At 36.8% G+C, this 21,597-nt stretch overlaps 1 protein-coding gene across 1 annotated transcript in view; it reads left to right on the forward strand.

Moving 5' to 3' along the window:
* Window positions 1-21,597, forward strand: part of RALYL (RALY RNA binding protein like) — an 823,485-nt gene that overhangs the window by 693,898 nt on the left and 107,990 nt on the right. The window contains exon 7 of the mRNA XM_069100197.1: window positions 5,642-5,651. Coding sequence (XP_068956298.1) covers window positions 5,642-5,651 — 10 coding nt within the window. The remainder of the gene's footprint in view (window positions 1-5,641; window positions 5,652-21,597) is intronic.

Here is a 21,597-nt window from a genome sequence, read left to right on the forward strand (position 1 = left end):
TATTTTAGAGGAATCTTACACAGTAAGGGGAGGACTTATTTTCGGGATAGGTCTTATTATCGGGGAAACACGGTAAGAAAGTGCTCATTGTCTGGGTACAGGTGTGAGATAGTGGCCCAAACTTTTGGAGAGCAAAAGAAAAATTTGTGGAGTAAAGATATCAAACCCAAACTCCCATGCTCTCTCACACATTTCTGAAGTTCAGTCAAATTTCTTGAGGCAGGAAAGCTGGGTTTTTATATTTAACCCATTCGTGGTCAGCTGTACACCAAACTATGACAGTTATAGGACAAAAGCAGTTACAAGGCAAAATCATTTACTTGTAAAAAGGATAAAATAGAAAATGATACAGGAGCAATCTTAATCCTCTCAGACTACAAACATAAAGCCATCCCTGATATTCAAAGGTTTATTGTTTGCTGCAATATTGGAAGGGACAACCATTAAAATATATTAACATATTAATACAAAGTGGGGTGGGGATCAGGAGAGACTTCATGTAGGAGGTGTCACCCAAGCTATATTTTGTAGAAAGTTTGGGATTCTGTGAAGTAAGTGAAAAGGGGGTTCATTCTAGTAGTGGACCACTTATACAAAGGCATGAGGGTGGGAGTTTGAAAGAAATTAGAGTTTTCTGATTTTCCAGCCATGATGATAGTGGCAAATTCCTTTTCTCCAAGTTCCTTCAATAATCATGTTGTGGTCAAGTCAAAAGGCAATACATTTGCCACATTTTCCCAAAGTAAAATGGACCACCTCAATGAAGGGGTCACCCTTCACTGAACATCTTCCATCAGAGGTTAGTTGAGCACTTGCCAAAGATGTTATAGAAGGTAGCCAATAGTGGTCGAACCATATCATTTGTGACATCACTTCCGCCTCCAGGATTCCTCAATTTGGATTCATTTATTCCTTTAACTTTAATCACTACGGTTTTCTTTCAGACTCTTAATAGCATTGAAACTTTTGTATGACATAAATGTGATGAGGTGCCTTCTCCCCACCTTCCACTGGGATGTGTGTCTGTACTTCTGACACCTAGATGGTATACAAATCATCTTTGTTTATATGTGTAAATATAAGTTCTGAAGAACTTCATCTCAACTCTCATCCTGATAAGTCAGATTCCCTTAAAAAGTCAACACTTCACTCTCAGGATTCTAAGAGTACTACTCTTAAGGAGTTGGGATGGCTTTCTAGAATGCCATCAGCTTGAACCCCCACTGGTGTACTTCCCCTCAAAGGTTATTACTTGACAATCATTTTAACAAGTCAACCTTAAGTTGCTTTTAGAAAAGTATATTTACTAAGGTGATACAATGAGAACAGTTGATACAATGCACACACACACACACAGACACACACACACGGAAAAAGTCTGTGTCACATAGAAAAGTACATACAACATTCTGGGTAAAGTTCTCTAGTTTGGAGATTAACCTGCCACTGTTACTGCTGTGAAAAGTCAGAGGGCTCCAGTTCCATTTCATTACCTGCTTCCTTCCATACCTTTACCTAAGATGTCACCTTCTGAAATTGACTTTTCACCCATGCTTCATAAAATGAATTCCTGACTTAGAAATCACACATGGCAAAGAGGGCAATTCAAGTTCTTTTCTTCCATTCAAAGCTTGCTTGAAAAGTTCCCCTTAGACATAATGTATCTTTGCTAGGCTCCTTGTGGAGCCATGAATCCATGTTGAATCTGTCCTAGACTCTTCATGCAGTCACTGGCATCAGTTGATCCAAAGATATCATTTGGACACCAATGGAAAGATGGGAAATCCAAAATCCTCCACAACATTCACAGTCTCTTAGTCCTCCTGTGGCCAAAGGTGGTGGAAGTGACCTTGACCAGAGACATTTCCAAGGCCTAAGCAAAGGCTTCTCTTCCCTCTCTCTGAGGTGGTTCATCCTTAGGTGATTCCTTGGAAAGTTACACTTGCTCTACCCTCTCAATTGTCTCTGGTTCTAACTACTTTAATAATTTATAGATGACCCCAGCGTCATGAACAAATTTCCTCAGCCTGAATATCATTCTTGATTCTTGTATAACAGTTCTTCTAATGGAATTCTAGAAAGACTTTTATCACTTAGCCTACTCTAAGCCTTATGATTGCAGTATGTTCTTGCCTTGTTAAGATTAGGACTAAAATGGGATGTGTTGGTTAGACCACATCTTTACATAAACTTGGACAATTATCTGGATATTGCAAGAGAAGTCAAAAAAGCATGTTTGAGTAAAATAACCATAGGATTAATTGATTCTAGTCTCTACTTCAGCCTACTGATAATATTACCATATACCAACCATACACAGAAACATAATAGGGGCATTATATAAATATGAAATTTTAAAATAGGGAACTATATAGTAGACAAATTAGTGATCATGGAAATAATTGTGCAATGTTCTGTGACTTTTATAGTTAAAATACTTGCCCAGTTTGAATTAATCCATCATTCCTCTATGGAGAAGTACCCAGAATCATGTGAGGTATTAAAAAGTTGAGAGAGAGAAAGAGAGAATGAGAGAGAGTGAAAAGGAGAGAGTGAGTTACCATAATAGGTTAACAAAGAAACAGTAGCTAAGAAAGGATTATTTCTCTTTTTTGCCACTATGAATACCTTGTTTCCAATTAAATGCTTCTAGTTTATAATCAGTAGCTAGAAGTACAAATTTAGGCCCCAAGTAAAGGGGCCTCACTTCTCACTTCTGGCCCAGCCAATCAAGACTGAATTTTCAGTTTTGTTTCTGTACTTCCAATATAAAGTTATCAAATCAAAATTGGGGGCTAGCAATCTGAGATTACTCCATAAGGTAAAAAATAAACCTTATATTTCAGCCATATTTTTCCCCAATAGACTGTAAACTCCTCCAAGGTCAGAAATTGCTTTGTTTTATAAAACAGGTCGACATAAAGAAAGAATAGTGTTGGGCTTGGAGTCAGGAAGACATCTTTGAATACTGTCTCAAATACTCAGCAGCTATGTAACTTACTTACCAGTGACCTGGGTAGGTCACTTAAGCTCTCTCAGTCTCAGTTTACCCATCTGTAAGATGGGGATAATAATAGTTCCTACTCGATGAGGATGTTAGGATGAAATGAGATAATTACAGAATCATAGAACTAAAAGGAACTCAGAAATCAAACAGCCCAATTACTTCAATTTCTTCCTTCACAAATGAGAAAAGTTGAGTTCCAGAGATATGCAATTACTATCCAGAGGTCATGCAGGCGTTAGGTAGAAAAGTTAGGATTCGGAGTTGGGTGCCATGATCCTGAGTTCAGTGCCCTTTCTATCATACCATGCAGAGCTTTGCAAACCTTAAAGGGCTTTGCTATTATTGTTTGTTTTTGCTGTCCTCATCATTGTTGTCGTCATTATTGTTGTTATGGAAACTTTAAAACCTCAGTTCCTCCAAAAAGTGTGCATAGTCAATACTTAATAAATGTTTGCTCCATTGAATTGAACTACCCTCTATGTTCCTTATTTTAGTGTACATTAGTAGGCATTTCTTGGGAATGTCAAATGAAAATCCTTGATTTTCAGATAATATTCCAGATGAATTTGTATTGCACAGGACTGCAAATTTTCTGAACCATTACGTTGACAAATCTCCCCCATGAAGGATTGGTTTAGATAATGTTTCCTTCATATTTCTTAATCTTTTCCTCATGTTGAGTGAGGAAGAATATTAAATAGTGCTTGAAGTGTTATATTAAAGACCTTTGAATTGTTTTTATTATATTGGATCTCATTTATACAGATACAGAATACACATATAATATAAGGTACTCAGGTTAAAAACAGATTATCTAGGTGAAGAATGGAATATAATACTTATGTGACCATGCATTTCCAAAGACATACAATCCCTCAGAGTTCCCCTGTAACTGTGTTTTCTTGAAACTCTTAAGTGATGTTTTCATAGCATTGCCACCTTTCTATGTGATATGCAGAAATAATTGTCCTAGAAATGGTTGACTCTGACAGAAGTAGGATGATCTACCCTGTCCCACCTCTGACTTGGAATTATGGTCTATAATTGGAATCTGGATGAGATATAAATATGCTATGTTTTTCAAATGAACTTGCAGAATGCAAAAAAATGAAGATATAGATTCAGTAAAAAAGAAAATGTATTATATGTAGTAGTTATTACTAGAGTAGTAGACTTGGATAATGGAAAGACCTTTGAAAGTGAGCTAACACAAAGAAAGATCAAATATTTTCCCGATGAATCAATTAATCAACTAGCATCCAACATTTATTAAGTGCCCACTATGTGCTAGGTCCTAGGAGAAAAATGCAAAAACTAAAACAATATCTATTCTCAAGGAATTCATTCTAATGGAAGAGCTTCTAAGAATGTATGTATGTCAAAAGTTTTAGTTCTGAATCCCAAGACAACAGTATTACCTAGCTTAGTTTCTTGTATACAGCGAGTATTTAATGAGTATTGAATGAATGAAAAGTGGCATAGTGTAGTGGGATTTATACTATAAATCAGGAGACCTAGATTTGAATCCTGACTCCAACACTTACTACATGACCATAGATATTCCTAATATCTGCTTCAGTGTCTTCATCTATAAATGACAATTATAATACCCATATTACTCCACGTGATTGTTGTGGGAAAGCGTTTTCTAAACTTTAAAGGGCTATATAAATAGGATTGCTGCTACTGAATGAATTAATGACCAAATAAATTAACTCAGATATGCAAATGTCTTTTGGAAGTAAAATTTTAATAGAAAGACATTAAGTATGGAAAATGACACGATCTTAGCTATGTGATGTGATCTCCAAAAACTTCTTGCTTCAGAAAAGATGATTTATGCGAGTAGAAATGAGTAGGTTATATATAGCATTAGTAACCCCGGTCTGCTCAGACTCAGATTTTTTAAAGTATTCCTTTTCAACTCCACACCATGGCTTGTGGTGAAGGGTCAGAAATATTTGTTAAATATTATTTACCTCTATACAGTTACCAGAAGTAGAGTTCATAGGGAAATTGAGTAAAAACTTAGAATTTGAGGGATAGGAGGACCTGAATCCAGCCTTAGACACCTGACACACTTACTAGCTTACTAGTGTGACCTTAGGTAAGTCACAACCTCAATTGCCTTGCCTTCCCCCCTCCAAAATTAAAAAAAAATAACTTAGAATTTGAAAATAATATTGATAGACTCTCCCAAGCAGCTAAATATTAGAGACTAAAGAGCAAAACAGGAATCATGAATGTTATATTCTGTACACTTGAGCAGTACGATGGTAAAATTAGTATAAAGTTATTTGGGCTTTATATTTTTTAAAGTGTCATTTTAATTGGAATCTGCAAAACGATTTTTTTAAGTTAGGAAGCTCACAAATTGAAAATGAGATGGGTTAGAACTTATAAGAAACCTGGGGGAAAGAGATGTAAAGGAAGTAGATTTAGTAGAATGAGACCTTAAACTATATTATAAGGTAAGAGCATTGTTGAAGTATAAAGTAAATAATTTTGATATTTCAAATTAACATTTTCTTATATAAATAAAACTAATGCAAGCAAGAATAGAAGAAATGTAGAAAATTGAGGGAAAACTTTCATAGATAATGTCCCAAACAGGATGTGATTGAGTTGGAATACTTACTGTGGGGTCAGAAATGATATGCTGACTAATTTAGAAAAACATGGAAAGACTTGGGACCACCTTCACAGAAACATATGACAAGTGGAAATAAGCATAGTATTGTCTTATGTATATATGTGTATGAGTGCATATGTGCATTTTTGTGTATGTTTATAGATATCTATGTATAGGCATATGTATCCATGCTAATTGTAGTCTTCTGTTGTGGGGGAGGAATAGAGGGAGGAGGAAAAATAAAATAAACAGTACTCTGCAAAGAACAAAAGAAAACCAACAAGGAAGCAAAGAAAAGCTAGACTTTCTTGAAACAGAAATTTATGGTTTTCTGTTGAGTCTTCCCATGTTCTGCTGTGTACATGGCTGCTTTTTTTTTATTTCTGATTTTTGTATTTAACTTTAAATTTTAAAAATGGTTAATAAAAATTAAGATGGGTTTGTTGAGGAATAACAAAAGTAGGCATCTCAATTGAAGCAAATCCTTGGACTACATGTGGGTATGTGTATGTATATGTATGTTGTGACTGTGAGACATGGATCAGCATTGTCCAAAGAACTGAAAATGAATACCACACAAAGGGCACTGGAGAGGCACATAAGCATGAGCAGGCTCTATCATATAGCCAATAAGAGAAACTGTATAACAGGCATTTTCTTTAAAAAATGCCACCCATGAAATTTGGGCTAAAAAGAGGAGGTTAACTAGTCATTGATAAGGTAGTGAGATGACAGGTGAAAAGCCCGAGTGCTTTACTTGTATCACTGCAGTATCAGCAGAAAGCAAAGAAGGACTCAAACAAATTGAATGGACCTCATATGATAAATTTATGATGGGAAACTGGTAAGAGAAACAAAATGAATGACTAAAAAGCACTTATTGAGCATTATTATGTGTTAAGCATTATGCTAAATTCTTGGGGATACAAATACAAAAATGAGATAGTCCCTGTCCTCAAAGAGCTTATATTCTAATGGGGGAGACAATGTACATAGGATAGTAGTGGTCAGGAAAGGGTATTTTGGTGTAGGAAATAATAAGGATAGCAGAAGGATCCACAGAAAAGTCAATTGCCATGTCCTTTCGAGGAACAATGGTGGTATTGATATGATTAGCATTCTAGAACAAGAGGTAGAAGGGAGCCTATATAAATCCATGCCTGCAGAGTGGATAGGAATGGATGGCTTGAAACCTATGTCTATGAAAAGAATATGATCCAAGCTGATGAGATAAAAGATCCACTGACTGTACATGTTATATATGCCTGTATGTATGAAGGGAGGATGTTTATCAAGTCAATCAACCCTTCTGTCTCACCTAGAGAACAAATTACCAAAGCATTCCACTGACATTTTTGTCATGTGGGAACATCTTTGGTGAGTCAATCAACCAATCTATCAATGTCCCTCTTGAAAAATATGAAAAATGTGTAAAAGCAAAATGAATATGAATAGGGTACACATAGGCTTGTGTGTTCCATATCTAGGAACCTAAAAATTCAGTAAAATTCAAAAGAGGTTAACTTTTAGAAAAATGAAAGTATTACTTTATGTGGAGCACATTACCTTAAAGGTGAGACAGGCTAAAAGTAGAAATGGTTTAAAAGTGAGTTTAGATAACCTGATGTTTGTATAGAAGCACATAAGATTTCACTAAGAAAAATTAGGAATGGGGAGGGGGCACATTTCTAAACTTTTGAATGAGAAATTTAGGATACATTCTAGATTTTTCAGAAAACTTATAGAATTCATTCACTTTGACCCCCAAAACCTGTGTGTGTGTATTTTCCCCTAAATATTTAGAAAATACATATTGGATCATTAGGGGATTTAAGATTGAAATCATAGGTGATACATTTGCATTCTTTAAGGCTAGGATTAAAAATAAAATCTATGTGCTCTGTATGAATTGAATTGAAAACATCTACCTTCATGTACTTTCCTGCCATTGTCAGATGCATACTACTGGGATGGAAAGATGGTAACCCTAATCTAATATCACAGTTATTAATTTTTTTAATTTTAACATGGCTAGGAAAGAAATGTTTATTAAGTTCCAGCATATAATACTGGGGATACAAATACAAGCTAAAAGAAAGACATTCCCTCTCCCCAAAGAGCTTATACTCTAATGGTGAGGTGAATATAGCATACAAAAGAGAGAAGAAAAGTGGGAAGGAGGAGAGAAAAGAATGAGGAGGGAAAGGGGAAAGAAGATACTCACACTGGAGCATGATGTAGCCAAGAGGGAAATTAAAATTGTCCAGTAGAAGCCCCTTCCCCAAATCAAGGCCCTGATTGGAACTCACTGATGAGAGAACTAGATGGCATGGTGGATAGATATCCTAGTTTGAAAAGTCTGAAGGGCTGGATAGATGTTTGGGAAGGAGGAGACCCTAGGTGCTGAGGGAATTTTTAGGGTGAGACTACGACTGAGGTATCATGGAACACTGTCATGAGGGGAATAAAGATTGCCTAGCCTGGGTCTGGGCCCAAAATGAAGGTCCTGGTAGGAATTCACCGATGGGAGAAGGAGGCAAGATGGTAGATATTTATTACTGGGTATGAAGTTTGAAAGGGCACATGGATATTCTAGGGTAAGAAGATGCTATGGCTATGCTGAAATTTTAAAGCAGGAAAACCAAATAGAATTATATGGGATAAATAAATGTTTGTATGCTTGTGTATATGTATGTGAATATATGGCAATGAGACAGGCAGTAAAAAGGTGGTTTGAATATCTGGGGACCAAATAGAACTTGATACAAAGAGAAGGATTATATTTGCTATGAGACTCTGACATGAGCCCTTCTGGATTATTTTACTCTGAGCACTTCAGTTTAATAAATAAGAAGAAAAAAGAGAAGAGAAAGAGATAAATAAACAGATGTAAAGACTCAGACAGTCACACAAGGATAAAGACAGAGAAAGAAGAGAAAAAGAAGAAATACTGAAAAAAATGTATTAATCTAGAGGAGACAGAAATGATTAATGAAATAGCAAGTTTGACTTGTAAAGGAAAGGCTAGGAGATTAATCTTTATAGATTAGCTAACTGACAAGTAAAGCAAGACCTGACTAGTATCTGACAGATGTAAATACGAAGGGAAGAATTTAGAATAGTGCAGGAAGGCATGATCTGGAAGTATCCAATAAAGTTAGAAAAAAAATTTTAAGCAAAAAAATGCTGTTATGACTCCATTTTTCTAGAAACATTTAAGGCTAGATTAGGCTAAAGACTAGAAGGCAGGTGGTATGCAGCAGTAAACCATTAGGAAAGGATAAACTAGATGAGGGAAATATGGGTATAGTTTAACTAGATTTTTAAGAAGGTATCTCATTCTTATGGAAAGGACGGAGAGATGTTGACTAAAAGAAAGCATATTTAAAATATAGTTAAATGGACTAAGAACTGTTGGGATGGTGGAACTCAAAGAAGAATTGTTAATGATTCAATGTTCAAGGAGTAGGAAATCTCCAATGTCAAGTCTGATGTTGTTTTCTCAGTCCTCACCCTTCACAACCTACCTGCTGCATATGACATTGATGATCACCCTCTCCTCCTTGATATACTCTCCTCTTTACATTTCCATGAGACTACTCTTTCTGATTTTTCTGCCTATCTGTATGAACACTCCTCAGTGCTCATCATCCATAATCAAGCTCCCAGCTGTAGCTATTCCCTAAGGTTCTATCCTAGACCCTTCTACTCCACTGCCTTTACATTCATTCTTGGTGATCTTATCAGCGAGAGAGAGAGAGAGAGACAGAGACAGAGAGATTTCTACACCTACATATGTATGTACATAGATATCCACTTCCAGTCTCTCACCTGAGATTAAATCCCACATAACCAATTGCATATTGAACATTTGAAACTGGATGCCTGGTGACATCTCAAACTCAACACGTCTGAAACTGAATTCACTCTCTGTCTGTCCCCTTACCCAAACTTTCTCCGTGTGTCAAAGGCACTACCATCCTTCCAGTTCATTATCAATTTCAGCTTTATCCTTGGCTGTTGACTCTCCCCAGTTCACATATCCAATCAATTGCCAGATGTTGCCATTTCTTCCTCCACAGAATCTCTTGCATCTTAACACTACTTGCCACTCACACAGCTTTCACCTTAAGTCAAGTCCTTATCACTTCTCACTTAGATCACTTCAAAGGTCTCCTAACTGTTATTATTGATTAACTCTCTCACCACTCTAATACATCATGCAAACTACTTCCGGTGATTCTTCTTAAATGCAGATCTGACCAGGTCACTTTCCTATTCAACAACATCTCCAGTGACTTCCTATTGGCTATAGTAACATGTGTGTATGTACATACATAAATATATGCTTATATATGTACATACACACACATATATATACATATATATATATATATATGTAATTTTTAAGTCCTTGGCCCCAGCCTATCTTTCCAGCCTCATGGATTTGATTCTCCTTCTCATGCTCTTTAATCCAGCCAAAATGTTCTTTCCCTCTGTTCTTCATATATGGCACTCTGTCTCTGATCTCCAGTCTTTTCATTGACCTTCCCACATACCTGCCCCTCACTTTCATGTTATAGAGTCCCTCCTTTCCTTTAAGATGACTCTCAAGCACCTTCTTTGGTATGAATCTTTTCTTGATCTCCCCAACTGCCAATGGCTAATGCCCTCCTCTTGAGATACCGTCTATTTAACTAAGTATGTGTGTGTATATATATGTATATATATACATATATGTATATATGCATATGTTTATATACATATATACAAATAGAGGTATAATTGTGTGTGTGTGTATATATGCATATATATATATATATATAGAGAGAGAGAGAGAGAGAGATGTATGCATATTTAGAAAGATTTGGGACTTAATCTTCCAAATAAGGCCAGGTATGCCCCCCGCCCCCAGGGTTTGGGATATACCCAAGAAGTTAGGGATGATTCTTTAATGCTATCAACTCAAGTCCCCATTCTGGAGTTTTCCCTCCACTGTTACCTGCCAATAACTAGTGCATCAGTTTCATCTAACCAAATAATATCAATTAAATTTTAGATAGGGCTATTTACTGTGAAGATATAGCAAGTACACACATTGCCCCCCACAGCACTTGGGGAGCATACTAATCTAGGGTGATCATTGATACAATGAATAGAATGCTGGACCTTGAGTCAGGAAGACCTGAGTTCAATATGACCTCAGATACACACTGCCTGTGTGACCTTGGGTAGATCACTTAATCTCTATCTCAATTTCCTCAAATGTAAAATGGGGATCATAAAAGCAGGTGCCTCTGAGAATTGTGGTAAAGATCAAATAAGATAATATTTATAAAGAGCTTCACAGTGCTTGGTGCATAGTAGGCACCTAGCAAATACTTGTTTCCTTCCTAACTAGGGAAAGTGGGCTCAAACTTAGTCATTTCTACATATCATTTTTCTGACCAAGTTCATCTCCATTTGCAGCATAGCTAACAGATGTATGAGTCTGCATATCTGGGTCAGGCATATCACTTGAAACTTGGTTCCTCACTCTCTGGCTCCCAGATCAAGCTGGCATGGCCTCCATCCCTTAAACTTCTAAGACTTGTATTGTTTGTTCTTCTGACCTTCTGAAAAAATTCACAGGGTCATAGCCATCTTCATTCTCCTTCATCTAAAAGCAGAGGAATGAATAGACACAAGAGAGGAAGAGGTCTGTGTATAAAGATAAAGTCTTGAGCCCTCTGTGCACACTGAGGGCTTTCTTCAGTCCTTTCCTCTAAAGCCTTTCTCTCATGCTTTTGTATGATGTGTTACAGAAAATAGTTTGAAGAAAATTCCAGTGAGGCATAAGCTCTGACAGCTTTTGCTAAGCTTTAAATGTTTTGACTATGTCACTGGCAATAGACTGCATGTTTATCTTCTGAAAACCAGCCTGGCTTAATTAGAATGTATTCATCACCAGAATGCTGACCACTGGGGATGTTTTTTTTTTCCTTTCAGTCACAGTCACTCATGAATATCATCTACTAAAGTTTAGAGAGGTTATAGTTGCAATCAGTGGAGGAAATTAAGAACTTTCCAGTTGTACAATTGGTGCAGATCCCAAGACTGACTTCTCCTCTATACCTTACCCACAGAGGGATGACCATACCTATTGTCTCGCTGTCATTCGTGAGCGTTCTACTTCCCTTATCAAGAACACTGACATTCTTTTATCTAATCATAATCTCCTGTCATTCAATCTCTCCCTATATTTTACTTATCCTAGACCTATTCTGTATCTTCAACCTGTTTTCCCCCCTTCCCCTCAATATCTTCTCAGGCAATCACTCCTGCTCTGCGTTCGCTTTCCTTCCTTTCCCATTCATACCTTGCCAAATGCCCAGCATGGATTACTCCTACCACCTACCTCCTTTATTCCTACTCACTTACTATGGTAAAGAGATAGAATAAAACATGTGATCAAGAAACTGCATGGAAAAGTAGATGAAGAGCTAGCTTCCAAGCCTGGAAAATGTGAGTTCAAGTTGCACCTCTAAAATGTCTGTGTAACCCTAAACAAATCACTGAACTTGCTGCAGAGAAATGCTGACCTCTGTTTGTAATGGCAGCTAACTGGCACAATGGTTGGAGAGCTGGGCATGGAATCAGGAATATCTGAGTTCAAATCCAACCTCAGACACTTACCAGTTAGATGACTCTGGGCAAATCACTTAACCTCTGTCTGCCTCAGTTTCATTATTTGTAAAAGTACAATAATAATAACACCTATCACAGGTTCTCATGAGGATCAAATAAGATGATATTTGTAAGGTGCTTAACAGTAGGTGCTTAATAGATATTTGTTTCCATTCTATCTTCCTCCCTCATGTGGAATTCCTCTATACCATTGAAATCACAGGTTCAGTCATATTCCCCTAAACTCAACTGTGCTTTCACTGCAACAAAGCCATCCTTTTATTTCTAATTGAATCTCTGTCCCACTCCAATGGAACAGCACTTGTTCACATTGTTTTCACTTCTCGAGACTCTCCCCCTCCCCCCATTCCAATCAGGCTATTATTCTGTATCTCTCATTCCTTTCTCACTCTTAGGAAAGCTGTCCAAAGTCATTGCCTTCCCTTCCTCTCCCCTCACTATCTCCTCTATTCTTTACAATCTGGTTTCTGACCCAATCACTCAGCTGAAACTTATACCAATAAAAGAAACATCAATTCAGTTCATAATGTCATTTACTGCCCAATACGATGTGACCTGTCCTCAGTAATATACTATTAACAAAGAATGGGTTTGGATGTAGGGCATAAAAACAAATAACAATAAGGTATCTTGTGCTAAGTGCTAAATGAATGCTATAACTTATTAAGCATTCCATGGGAGGCAAGATCACTGTGAGCTGGTATAGTCAGAAAGGAATATGGAATGACAGTGGGACACCAAAAGAAAGTCAGAATAAGGTGAAACATGGACAATGGCAGGTATAAATTCAGGCATGTGTGTGGCATAAAGTTTCTCTTTTGCTAAAGTTGAAAGCTTTGAAGTGAGGTTGGAGAAGTAAATAATGATCATATTACAGAAGGTCTTGAATGACAGATAGAGGACAGTGGTCTTTATTCTGTAATCACTGAGAAACTATCAAGAAGCATTGTAGTACATTAAAAAGTATAAAATTGTATTATATTTGGAGTCACAAGATCTGAGTTCAAACCCTAGCTCTGCCATTCAATTTCCATATGACCTTGCCCAAGTCACTTAACCTATTTAGGAATCAATTTACATACATAGAAAATTAGATGGTTGGACTAGATAAGCTCTTGGTCCCTCCTACCCTTAAACCTATGGTCTTATATTTAGGAACTGTGGTAAATTATATGCTCCATGTTTGTCCATCCTGTGTGAATTTTCTCCATACTCTACTACCATAGAGGTTCACCAAAGATCCTGGGGGTGGGGGGTTGTCCTCCCATTGTCTTGAAATACTGTAGAGGGGCATCTAGGTGGTGCAGTGAGTAGAGCACCAGCCCTGGAGTCAGGAGGATCTGACTTCAGATCTGGCCTCAGTCACTTAACACACACACACACACACACACAACACACAAATTAGCCGTGTGACCTTGGGCAAGTTACTTAACCCCAATTTGCCCTCCAAAAAGCAAAAAAAAAAAAAAAAGACTGTGGATATCTATGGAGCATGAAGGCTATCAGTTCACTCTTACTACCTCTGGTAAAGCTTGTTTTCTGCTGATACAGTCCTTTTTCATTTCTCTCTGCTGCTCATCCCCTCTCTCCCCCATGATGCTTCCTCTCTTCCTTAGTGGTTCTATTGCTTCAGTATACAGCTTTCTTTTCCCTTGACAGGTAGGGGGCAGCTACTATCATCAGGTGATGGAGGGATGGATCATGTTACCACTTGGCATGTGTGTCCTTCAGTTGTGAGCAGTACTATTCCTGGGAAGTTAATAAATGATGATGGCCTCCCAAGAAAATGGATAAAATCCTTGAGAAACTACATTTGTAAAATGATAGATTCTGACAAGATTTCAGATACAAGTTCTTGAACTGTCAGGCCAAAAAATGGGGGAGCTTTAGGGATGTACCTCCAGATTCAATTCAACAAATATTTATTTAGCAGCTACTCTGTACAAGGCACTGAGAATACAAAACTAAAATGAAGCAAATGCTGTCCTCAAAGGCTTAAATTCTTCTGAATGATACAAGTTGAGCAATAGAGAAAGAACGTGTCTTTCTTATTATATTAAATCTTAGAATTTTTTAGAGGAAGGCAGGTCATGGAGAGAGCAGAGAATCACAAGGAGAGGTAATAGGGACAGCTGGGAGTACTTAGTCTGCAAAGAGGTGTTATAGTTGTAAAATAGGGCACATAAAGTGCAGTTTTTCTACCTGTCATCTATAATAATAATACAAGGGATTTCCTGCAGCCTTTGTACAATAGCTTGATAGGTTACTGAAGGAAACCAGCCAGAGGTTAAGAGTTTAGCAGTAGCCATGGTTGTGATTCTTTAATCTCTCCATGTACTTGAATTTCTAGGCTTTTCTAGACTAGGTGTATAGATTGGATCAAGTAAAGCTTCTCCATAGGGACTCTGGGAGCAAATCTAATCAGCAAGTATTTATCGAGTACCTTCCTTCTCTCAGTATTGTGCTGGAGTGTCCTATAAATGGGAGCAGCCAGATCAGGGAGTGGGGGGAGGGGAGATCTACGGGGAGGGAATATATCACATGTGTGTATGTGTGTGATTGTGTGTATACACATATATGTATGTGCATATATATCTATATGTGCATATTCTAATCTCTTCAGTCTGGTTATATTATTCCCAAAATAAATGAAATTTTAGTAGAGAAGTGGCAACCAATAATTATAATAACTATTTTTTTATTTTTATTGACTATCATGTAGAAGCATGCTGATATATATCATTTTAGGTTAATTTATTATTATTTTAAAGAAATCCTAAACAGAAAATGTCTTTAGACAAATTTTGTCACACTAAAAAGCAAAATAATTCTCTTCAAACATATCGTAAATGAGAAATTCTCACAAACTCGGTAGTACAGTAAATCATGGCACCTGAGTTCAAATCCTGATTCTGTTATTTCCTGTCTATGTAACCTTTAGGCGAATCATTTATCTCTCTGAGCCTCAGTTTCCTCAGCTGTAAAATAAAGGGGTTCTGCAAAATGACCTCCAATCTGGCTCTAGATTTATAATTTAGATGAGATCTATGATTCCATCCTTAGTCTCTTCCATTACCATTAGATTTTTAGTAAACAGTTTTCCCTTTAATATCTATGTAGACTTTAAAACTACTTAACAAGTCACTTGCATGGACTGATTGAGTGGAAATGGATTATTATTTTCTACACCATATTTTATATGCTCCAATCTATATAACTAGGACGACTTTACCAGAGGGATGAGTTTGGTATCCATTAACAAAGTCCTTTAATACCTTCCAAGTGGCTTTCAATTCATTGTCATCTTTGAGCAGTGGGAAATCAGCTCTGAAATGGCTGCTGGATGGCATGATTCCTCCTCCTTCCTTTGTCAGGGCTTGTGACTAGAGTCGAAAGCCTACATGATACCCTATTCATACATTTCTTTCCAAAACCAAGCACTGCCTCTCAGAGAGGGTCTGTACCTAAGAGAGACATTTCTATGTAGGGACATGTTTATTTCCTTACTCTCCTAGAGAAAGCTCTATCAGTGGGGGCCTGCTGGCAGAATATCTTCCCATAAAGGTATTATAAAATTGTTATTTGTATTTCTGCTGGGAAATCTGCATGTATCCTAAAGATTCTATTTTAATGAAGCTCACCAGAAACATCAAAAGAAGAATTAGTCTATTCATATGGAACTGATTTTAGGAATGTAAAAAGAATTAGATAAAATTAATCCCTTATATTGTAAAATCCAATGAGATGTGGCTTCTCCTACGAATGAAAGTGTTTATATTAAATTCTAGGATAGTAGCTTTGACTTCTTCAAATTTAATCATCAACAAAAAGCAATAAAACAAAAGAAGAGCCTGAAAGTCCTTGGAGCTTCTTACTTCCCACTAGGTTTTGTTGTGAGAATTTGATCAGTTATGAGGATAAATTGAAAAGTGAAATGAAAATTAGAAAAAATAAAAAGAATTTAAAATGCAAAAAGTACAAACTAAAAATAGGATTTAGCCTATAATGATGGTAAATCACTTTTCTAGAAGGGATAGATGGCAAGTAATAAAATTAGATTACTTGCAGAAGAAGCTAAAGGCTTTTAAGCCAGGTGCCTATGAAAGTACAATACTCTGGGTCTGACTCCTGTCTGCAAACAGCTTTGTCCCTCCCTGGATTTATTTCTTCTACACATGAAACAAATTCTTGCTTTTGTCATTTTCTTTAATTGGTACTGTGAAAATTGAAAATTTTTTAAATGGCCTTAGGCAGGAATATATTATAAAATGTAATCTTAAGGGCAAACGACCCTAGATTCACATCTTTGCAAGGGCAGTTCTCTATAGAGAAGGAGGAGGTAACACAGAAGGGTAAGTGGGAGTAATGGGAAAACAGTATCATAGAAATGAATGGCACTTTCATAATGGGATTAGACTCCCTTATCAATATTACTATAAAGCAGCTAGGTTGCAGAGTGGATAGAGCACTGGACTTGAAGTTAGGAAGATTTGTGTTTGAATCTTCCTAAATGGGGTTAATGTAAATGGTTAAATGGGGTTAATCGTGAAATTACCTCAAAAGGTCTCTGGGAGGATCCAAAGAAATAATATATGTAGTATTTTATACATCTTAGAGTGCTATATAAATGTTACTTTATTTTTATGGAAATATGAACCGGACAATATTTACCGGCCATGTTTGCTTGTGATAGCTTAAGAAGGGGTGGCTAAGGAGGGGAAGAGAGAAGAAAGTTTAAGAGAACTTGCCTGTTAAGAGCCAAAACAGAAAAAGGAATAAGGAGCGGAGCAAAGTCACTGGAAAAAACATCATACATGTGATACTGGCTATGGTGCTGGTGTCTCCTGGCCTCAGCTTTGGGTCCCTGTCCCCTCCTGTCTCTTTACTCCTAGAAATACTTCCTACTTTTCATGGTGTTTACCTGTGTTGACTGATGCCCCAGAAGTCCTAAGGAAAGTCTTAGCCTTTAAAACTATCAAGTGCTGTTCATGATTAATGTAAATAAATGTTTGTCATAATTATTGTTACAAATATATTTGTGGGATTTCTTATGCTCCTGACTTTATGATGTGAATTTATCTGGATATTAGTAAAACAAAATGTTGGGCTACATATCAGAAAAACATTGGGGATGAAGAGAGAACTAAATCTGTAACCCCGGTCCTGTTAGCACCATGTTCTAACCAATGGAGCTTATCAGTCACACACAGATACAGAACTAATATTCTAGCTATATGGTCTTAGAAAATATGTTAGCCTAAGGTACAGTAATAATTGAAGATCTGATGATGATAAATCTGAATAATAAATCTTTTGTCCCCTCCCACCCCCAGGCAAAGAAATTCACAGAGAAGGCCATCTCATCCTCTCTTGAATGCAAAGTAAAAGGATTTCTATCAAGGAATGCTTCATTCACTTATTCATCAAATGGGTTAACTGCCTATTATGTACAATGCACTTTATGAGGCATGTAAAAAGATGAAACAAAACACAGTTGCTACCCCAAAGCAACAAAGTTGTTACCCAAAAGATAAGACTAATACTTGAACAATTGTAATGTAAGACAAAATAGAAATACATAAAGGAGATAACAGTGGAAGGAAGGAAGGAAAGAAGGAAGGAAGGAAGGAAGGAAGGAAGGAAGGAAGGAAGGAAGGAAGGAAGGAAGGAAGGAAGGAAGGAAGGAAGGAAGGAAGGAAGGAAGGAAAGCAAGGAAGGAAGGAAGGAAAGCAAGGAAGGAAGGAAGGAAGGAAGGAAGGAAGGAAGGAAGGAAGGAAGGAACCATATAAGAAAATTTAAGAGATAGAGACCACACAGATTAGGAAAGACTTCATGAAAGAGGTGGCTTGTAAACTGAATTGAGAAGGAAAGGGAAAATTTCATCAGGTGCAGATAATAATGAGGAGATCATTCCAAGTGTGGATATGGGAGAAACATAGCTGAGATCAAGAAACAGCCAGCATATTATTTTGCTTTTGAGGGGGATGGAATGAGTACAGAAAATGGAATAATATGTTTAATTTGATAGTTTGGCGGTTAATGCATGAGGAGAATGAAAAAGTCTCAATGCTGGACCAGAGACATTATGCAAAGTTTTTGAGTAACAAGGTGAAATGATCAGACCTTGGTAAAATGAAGATTACTCTGGCAGTACAGTGAAGAATGGACTAGATAAGGAAATGTTTAGGGTAAGGGAAATCTGTTAGGAGGGCCCTACCAAAGTCACAAGCTTGGCTGATGGGGAGAAAGGTGGTGCCCTCATGAGCAAAATGAATGTTATGAGGAGGAACTGGTTGTAAAAGGAAGATGATAAATTCATTTTCAACCGTGTTGAGTTTGAGTTAACTGTGAGATATTTCAGTGGATGTGTTCAATAAGCAATTAGAAATTTCAAAATTGAAGCTCGTGGAAAAGTTCAGGGCAGAATTTATAGGACTGGGAGTTATCTGAGTAGACTTAATAATTGAAACCATAGCAATGCATCATATTTCTAAAACAGAGAAAAGGAAGGATGAAAACAGAGCCTTAGAGAACACCCACATTTAAGATGAGGGAAGAGGAAAAGAAACCAGTGAGGACAATCAAGATAGTCAAGAGAATGATTTTGTAGGTCAGGTCAACTGTGGAAGGAGAATATAAAGAAGGAGGGAATGATTAACTGTAAAATACTACAGAGAAGTCAAGAGGAATAGGACCTGAAAAGAATTGGTTGTTGCTGTTGATGATGACAATGATGATGATGTTGATGTTTTTGTTATAAGTTCAGTAGTTAATTTCAGCAGTATGGAAAAATCAGATTGAAAGAGACTGAAAAATGAGTTGGTACTGAGACCATGGCAGGAACAAGTATAGAGATTTCTGCTGTTACATGAAAAACAGAGGGATAGAATAATAGCGTGATGTTGTAGGAAGGTCAGGGAAGGTTTCTAAAAATCTAATTCTGGTTCTGTTTCTATTCTGAACATAAAGAAAAACAAAAATATGGTCCCTCCTATCAAGGAATTCACATTCTAGTGGGGAAGATAACATGCAATTAACTATGTGTAAGTAAAATACATAAGGCAGTAGATAAAGTGCTGGACCAGGAGTCAGGAGGCACAGTATCTAGAGGACTGAGTTTAGAATCAAGAAGACTCATCTTTCTGAGTTCAAATCCAGCCTCACACATTTACTAGTTGTGTGACCCTGGCAAGTCACTTAGCCCTGTTTGCCTCGATTTCCTCATCTATAAAATGAGCTAGAGAAGGAAATGGCAAACCACTCCAGGATCTTTGCCAAGAAAACCCCAAAATGGGGTCACAATGAGTTGGACATGACTGAAAGGACTGACTACAAGAATAGAAGGCAGATGGTGGTGATTACCCAGTGTTTAGAATTACTAGAGTAAGAACAAAAAAACAATAGAGACAGATTTGAAAAAATAATAATAATACCAAAATGGCTGACCAGACCAAGAGTAGAAAGAAAGGTAAATTATTCTAGAACAGGGGTGATGGACTAAAAGAAAATGGAAGGACAGATAGGGCTCACAATAAGGATTAAAAAAGCAGCTTCATGCTTCATGTTATCCCCTGCTATTTGAGCATATTTTCCTCCTATTAATTATTCTATGGACCATTTCTTTTTAAAGCACCTAGTTTCATTTGTCTGTTTAGAATCTTTTTAACGAAAGTAAAGTAATTGTTGGAATAATTGCAATTAAAAAATCACTTGTCTCGATTATCTATATGTATTAGACAAAACTGGGTTTTCACCCTCAGTTCCCTGGATCATTTCATCAATTAGCACATGTCATGTTGCAAACATAGAGGGAACAATGGTTCTGCCCTTTGTGTTAAGTGAATTTAATGTGTCCACCCAAGAAAATTCCAGTGAAGATTTTCAGTGGTTGAGCTCCAAGAATAAGAAGAGGAAAAGTTAAAAAGCTGTTTCCAAGAATATTTGTGGGGGTTTTTTTGTTTTTTAGAGGGGGGAAGGCAGGGCAATTGGGGTTAAGTGACTTGCCCAAGGTCACATGGCTAGTGTTTAGTGTCTGCGGCTGGATTTGAACTCAAGTCCTCCTTGTCTTCAGGGCTGGCACTCTATTCACTGCCCCACCTAGCTGCCCCTCAAGTATATTATTGATATAAGTACAATGAAGTCAGAACCATCATGGTTGATAGACTACGTATATTACTGTATATCAGACTTTATACATATACATATATACACATATACATACATACATTATAATATGTGTGTATGTATGTGTATATATGTTTCAGAAGTCATGATTTTGTCAACAAGCAATGTAAATCCAAGCAATAACAAGAACTTAAGCACATGGTATTATGGCTCTACTTTAATCAATCAACAAATCAATAAATATTTATTAGTGCCTGCTGTGTATCAGATACTAGGAACTGCAAGTACAAAAAGAGGGGAGACATCCCCTACCTTCAAAGAACTTACAATAATGGGGGAGACGGAATGCAAACACGTAAATATAAAGTAAGCTATATAGGATGAATAGTAGGTAATTAACAGAGGGAAGATACTAAAATTAAGAGCAGTTGGGAATGACTTCCTGTAAAAGGTAGGATTTTAATTGGGACTTAAAGGAAGCCATAGAACTCAGTAGTACTTTAAGGCTTTTACAATTTAAAAAAAAAAAAGTGACAAAGTCAGAACCAAAATTGATTAAATTAAGTGGAGTTGGTAAAAAATGAAATCATTTGGGGTGGCTAGGTGGTGCAGTGAATAGAGCACTGGCCCTGGAGTCAGGAGGACCTGAGTTCAAATGTGGCCTCAGATGGTTAACACAAAAACTGGCTGTGTGACCTTGGGCAAGTCATTTAACCTCAATTGCCCTCTAAAAAGCAAAAATAAAATCAAATCATTTCTAGCCAGTGAAAATATTCCATCTGTTACAAAATTAAGATTTGGGGAGTTTTAGGTTTATCTAAACTCTATGTTTTCTTTTGTTGGCAAATGTTTGTGAGTTTCTTTATTTTATACTTTGACCCATCTGTCTTGATTTTCGGATTGTTCAAATCCATCTTTCAATGACTACATGGACTCCCTCTTTAAAAAAAAAAGACTTAGAAGATCATATTATTATTCATAACACTCAGATAAGACTTTCTTAGCTTCTTTTCACTTTTATGGCATGGACCCCACTCTTTACTGAACATAAAAATGCCAAATTTCTGAAACAGCCACATTTCTATTTATCATACACATTATCGGTGAGCCATTACATCTTTTCTTTCATCTTCTCTACTTATCTTTT

Source organism: Petaurus breviceps, unplaced genomic scaffold (genome assembly GCF_028583685.1).
Source record: "Petaurus breviceps papuanus isolate PSGF00001 unplaced genomic scaffold, PetGlider_PUasm1.0 38, whole genome shotgun sequence".
NCBI lineage: Eukaryota > Metazoa > Chordata > Mammalia > Diprotodontia > Petauridae > Petaurus > Petaurus breviceps.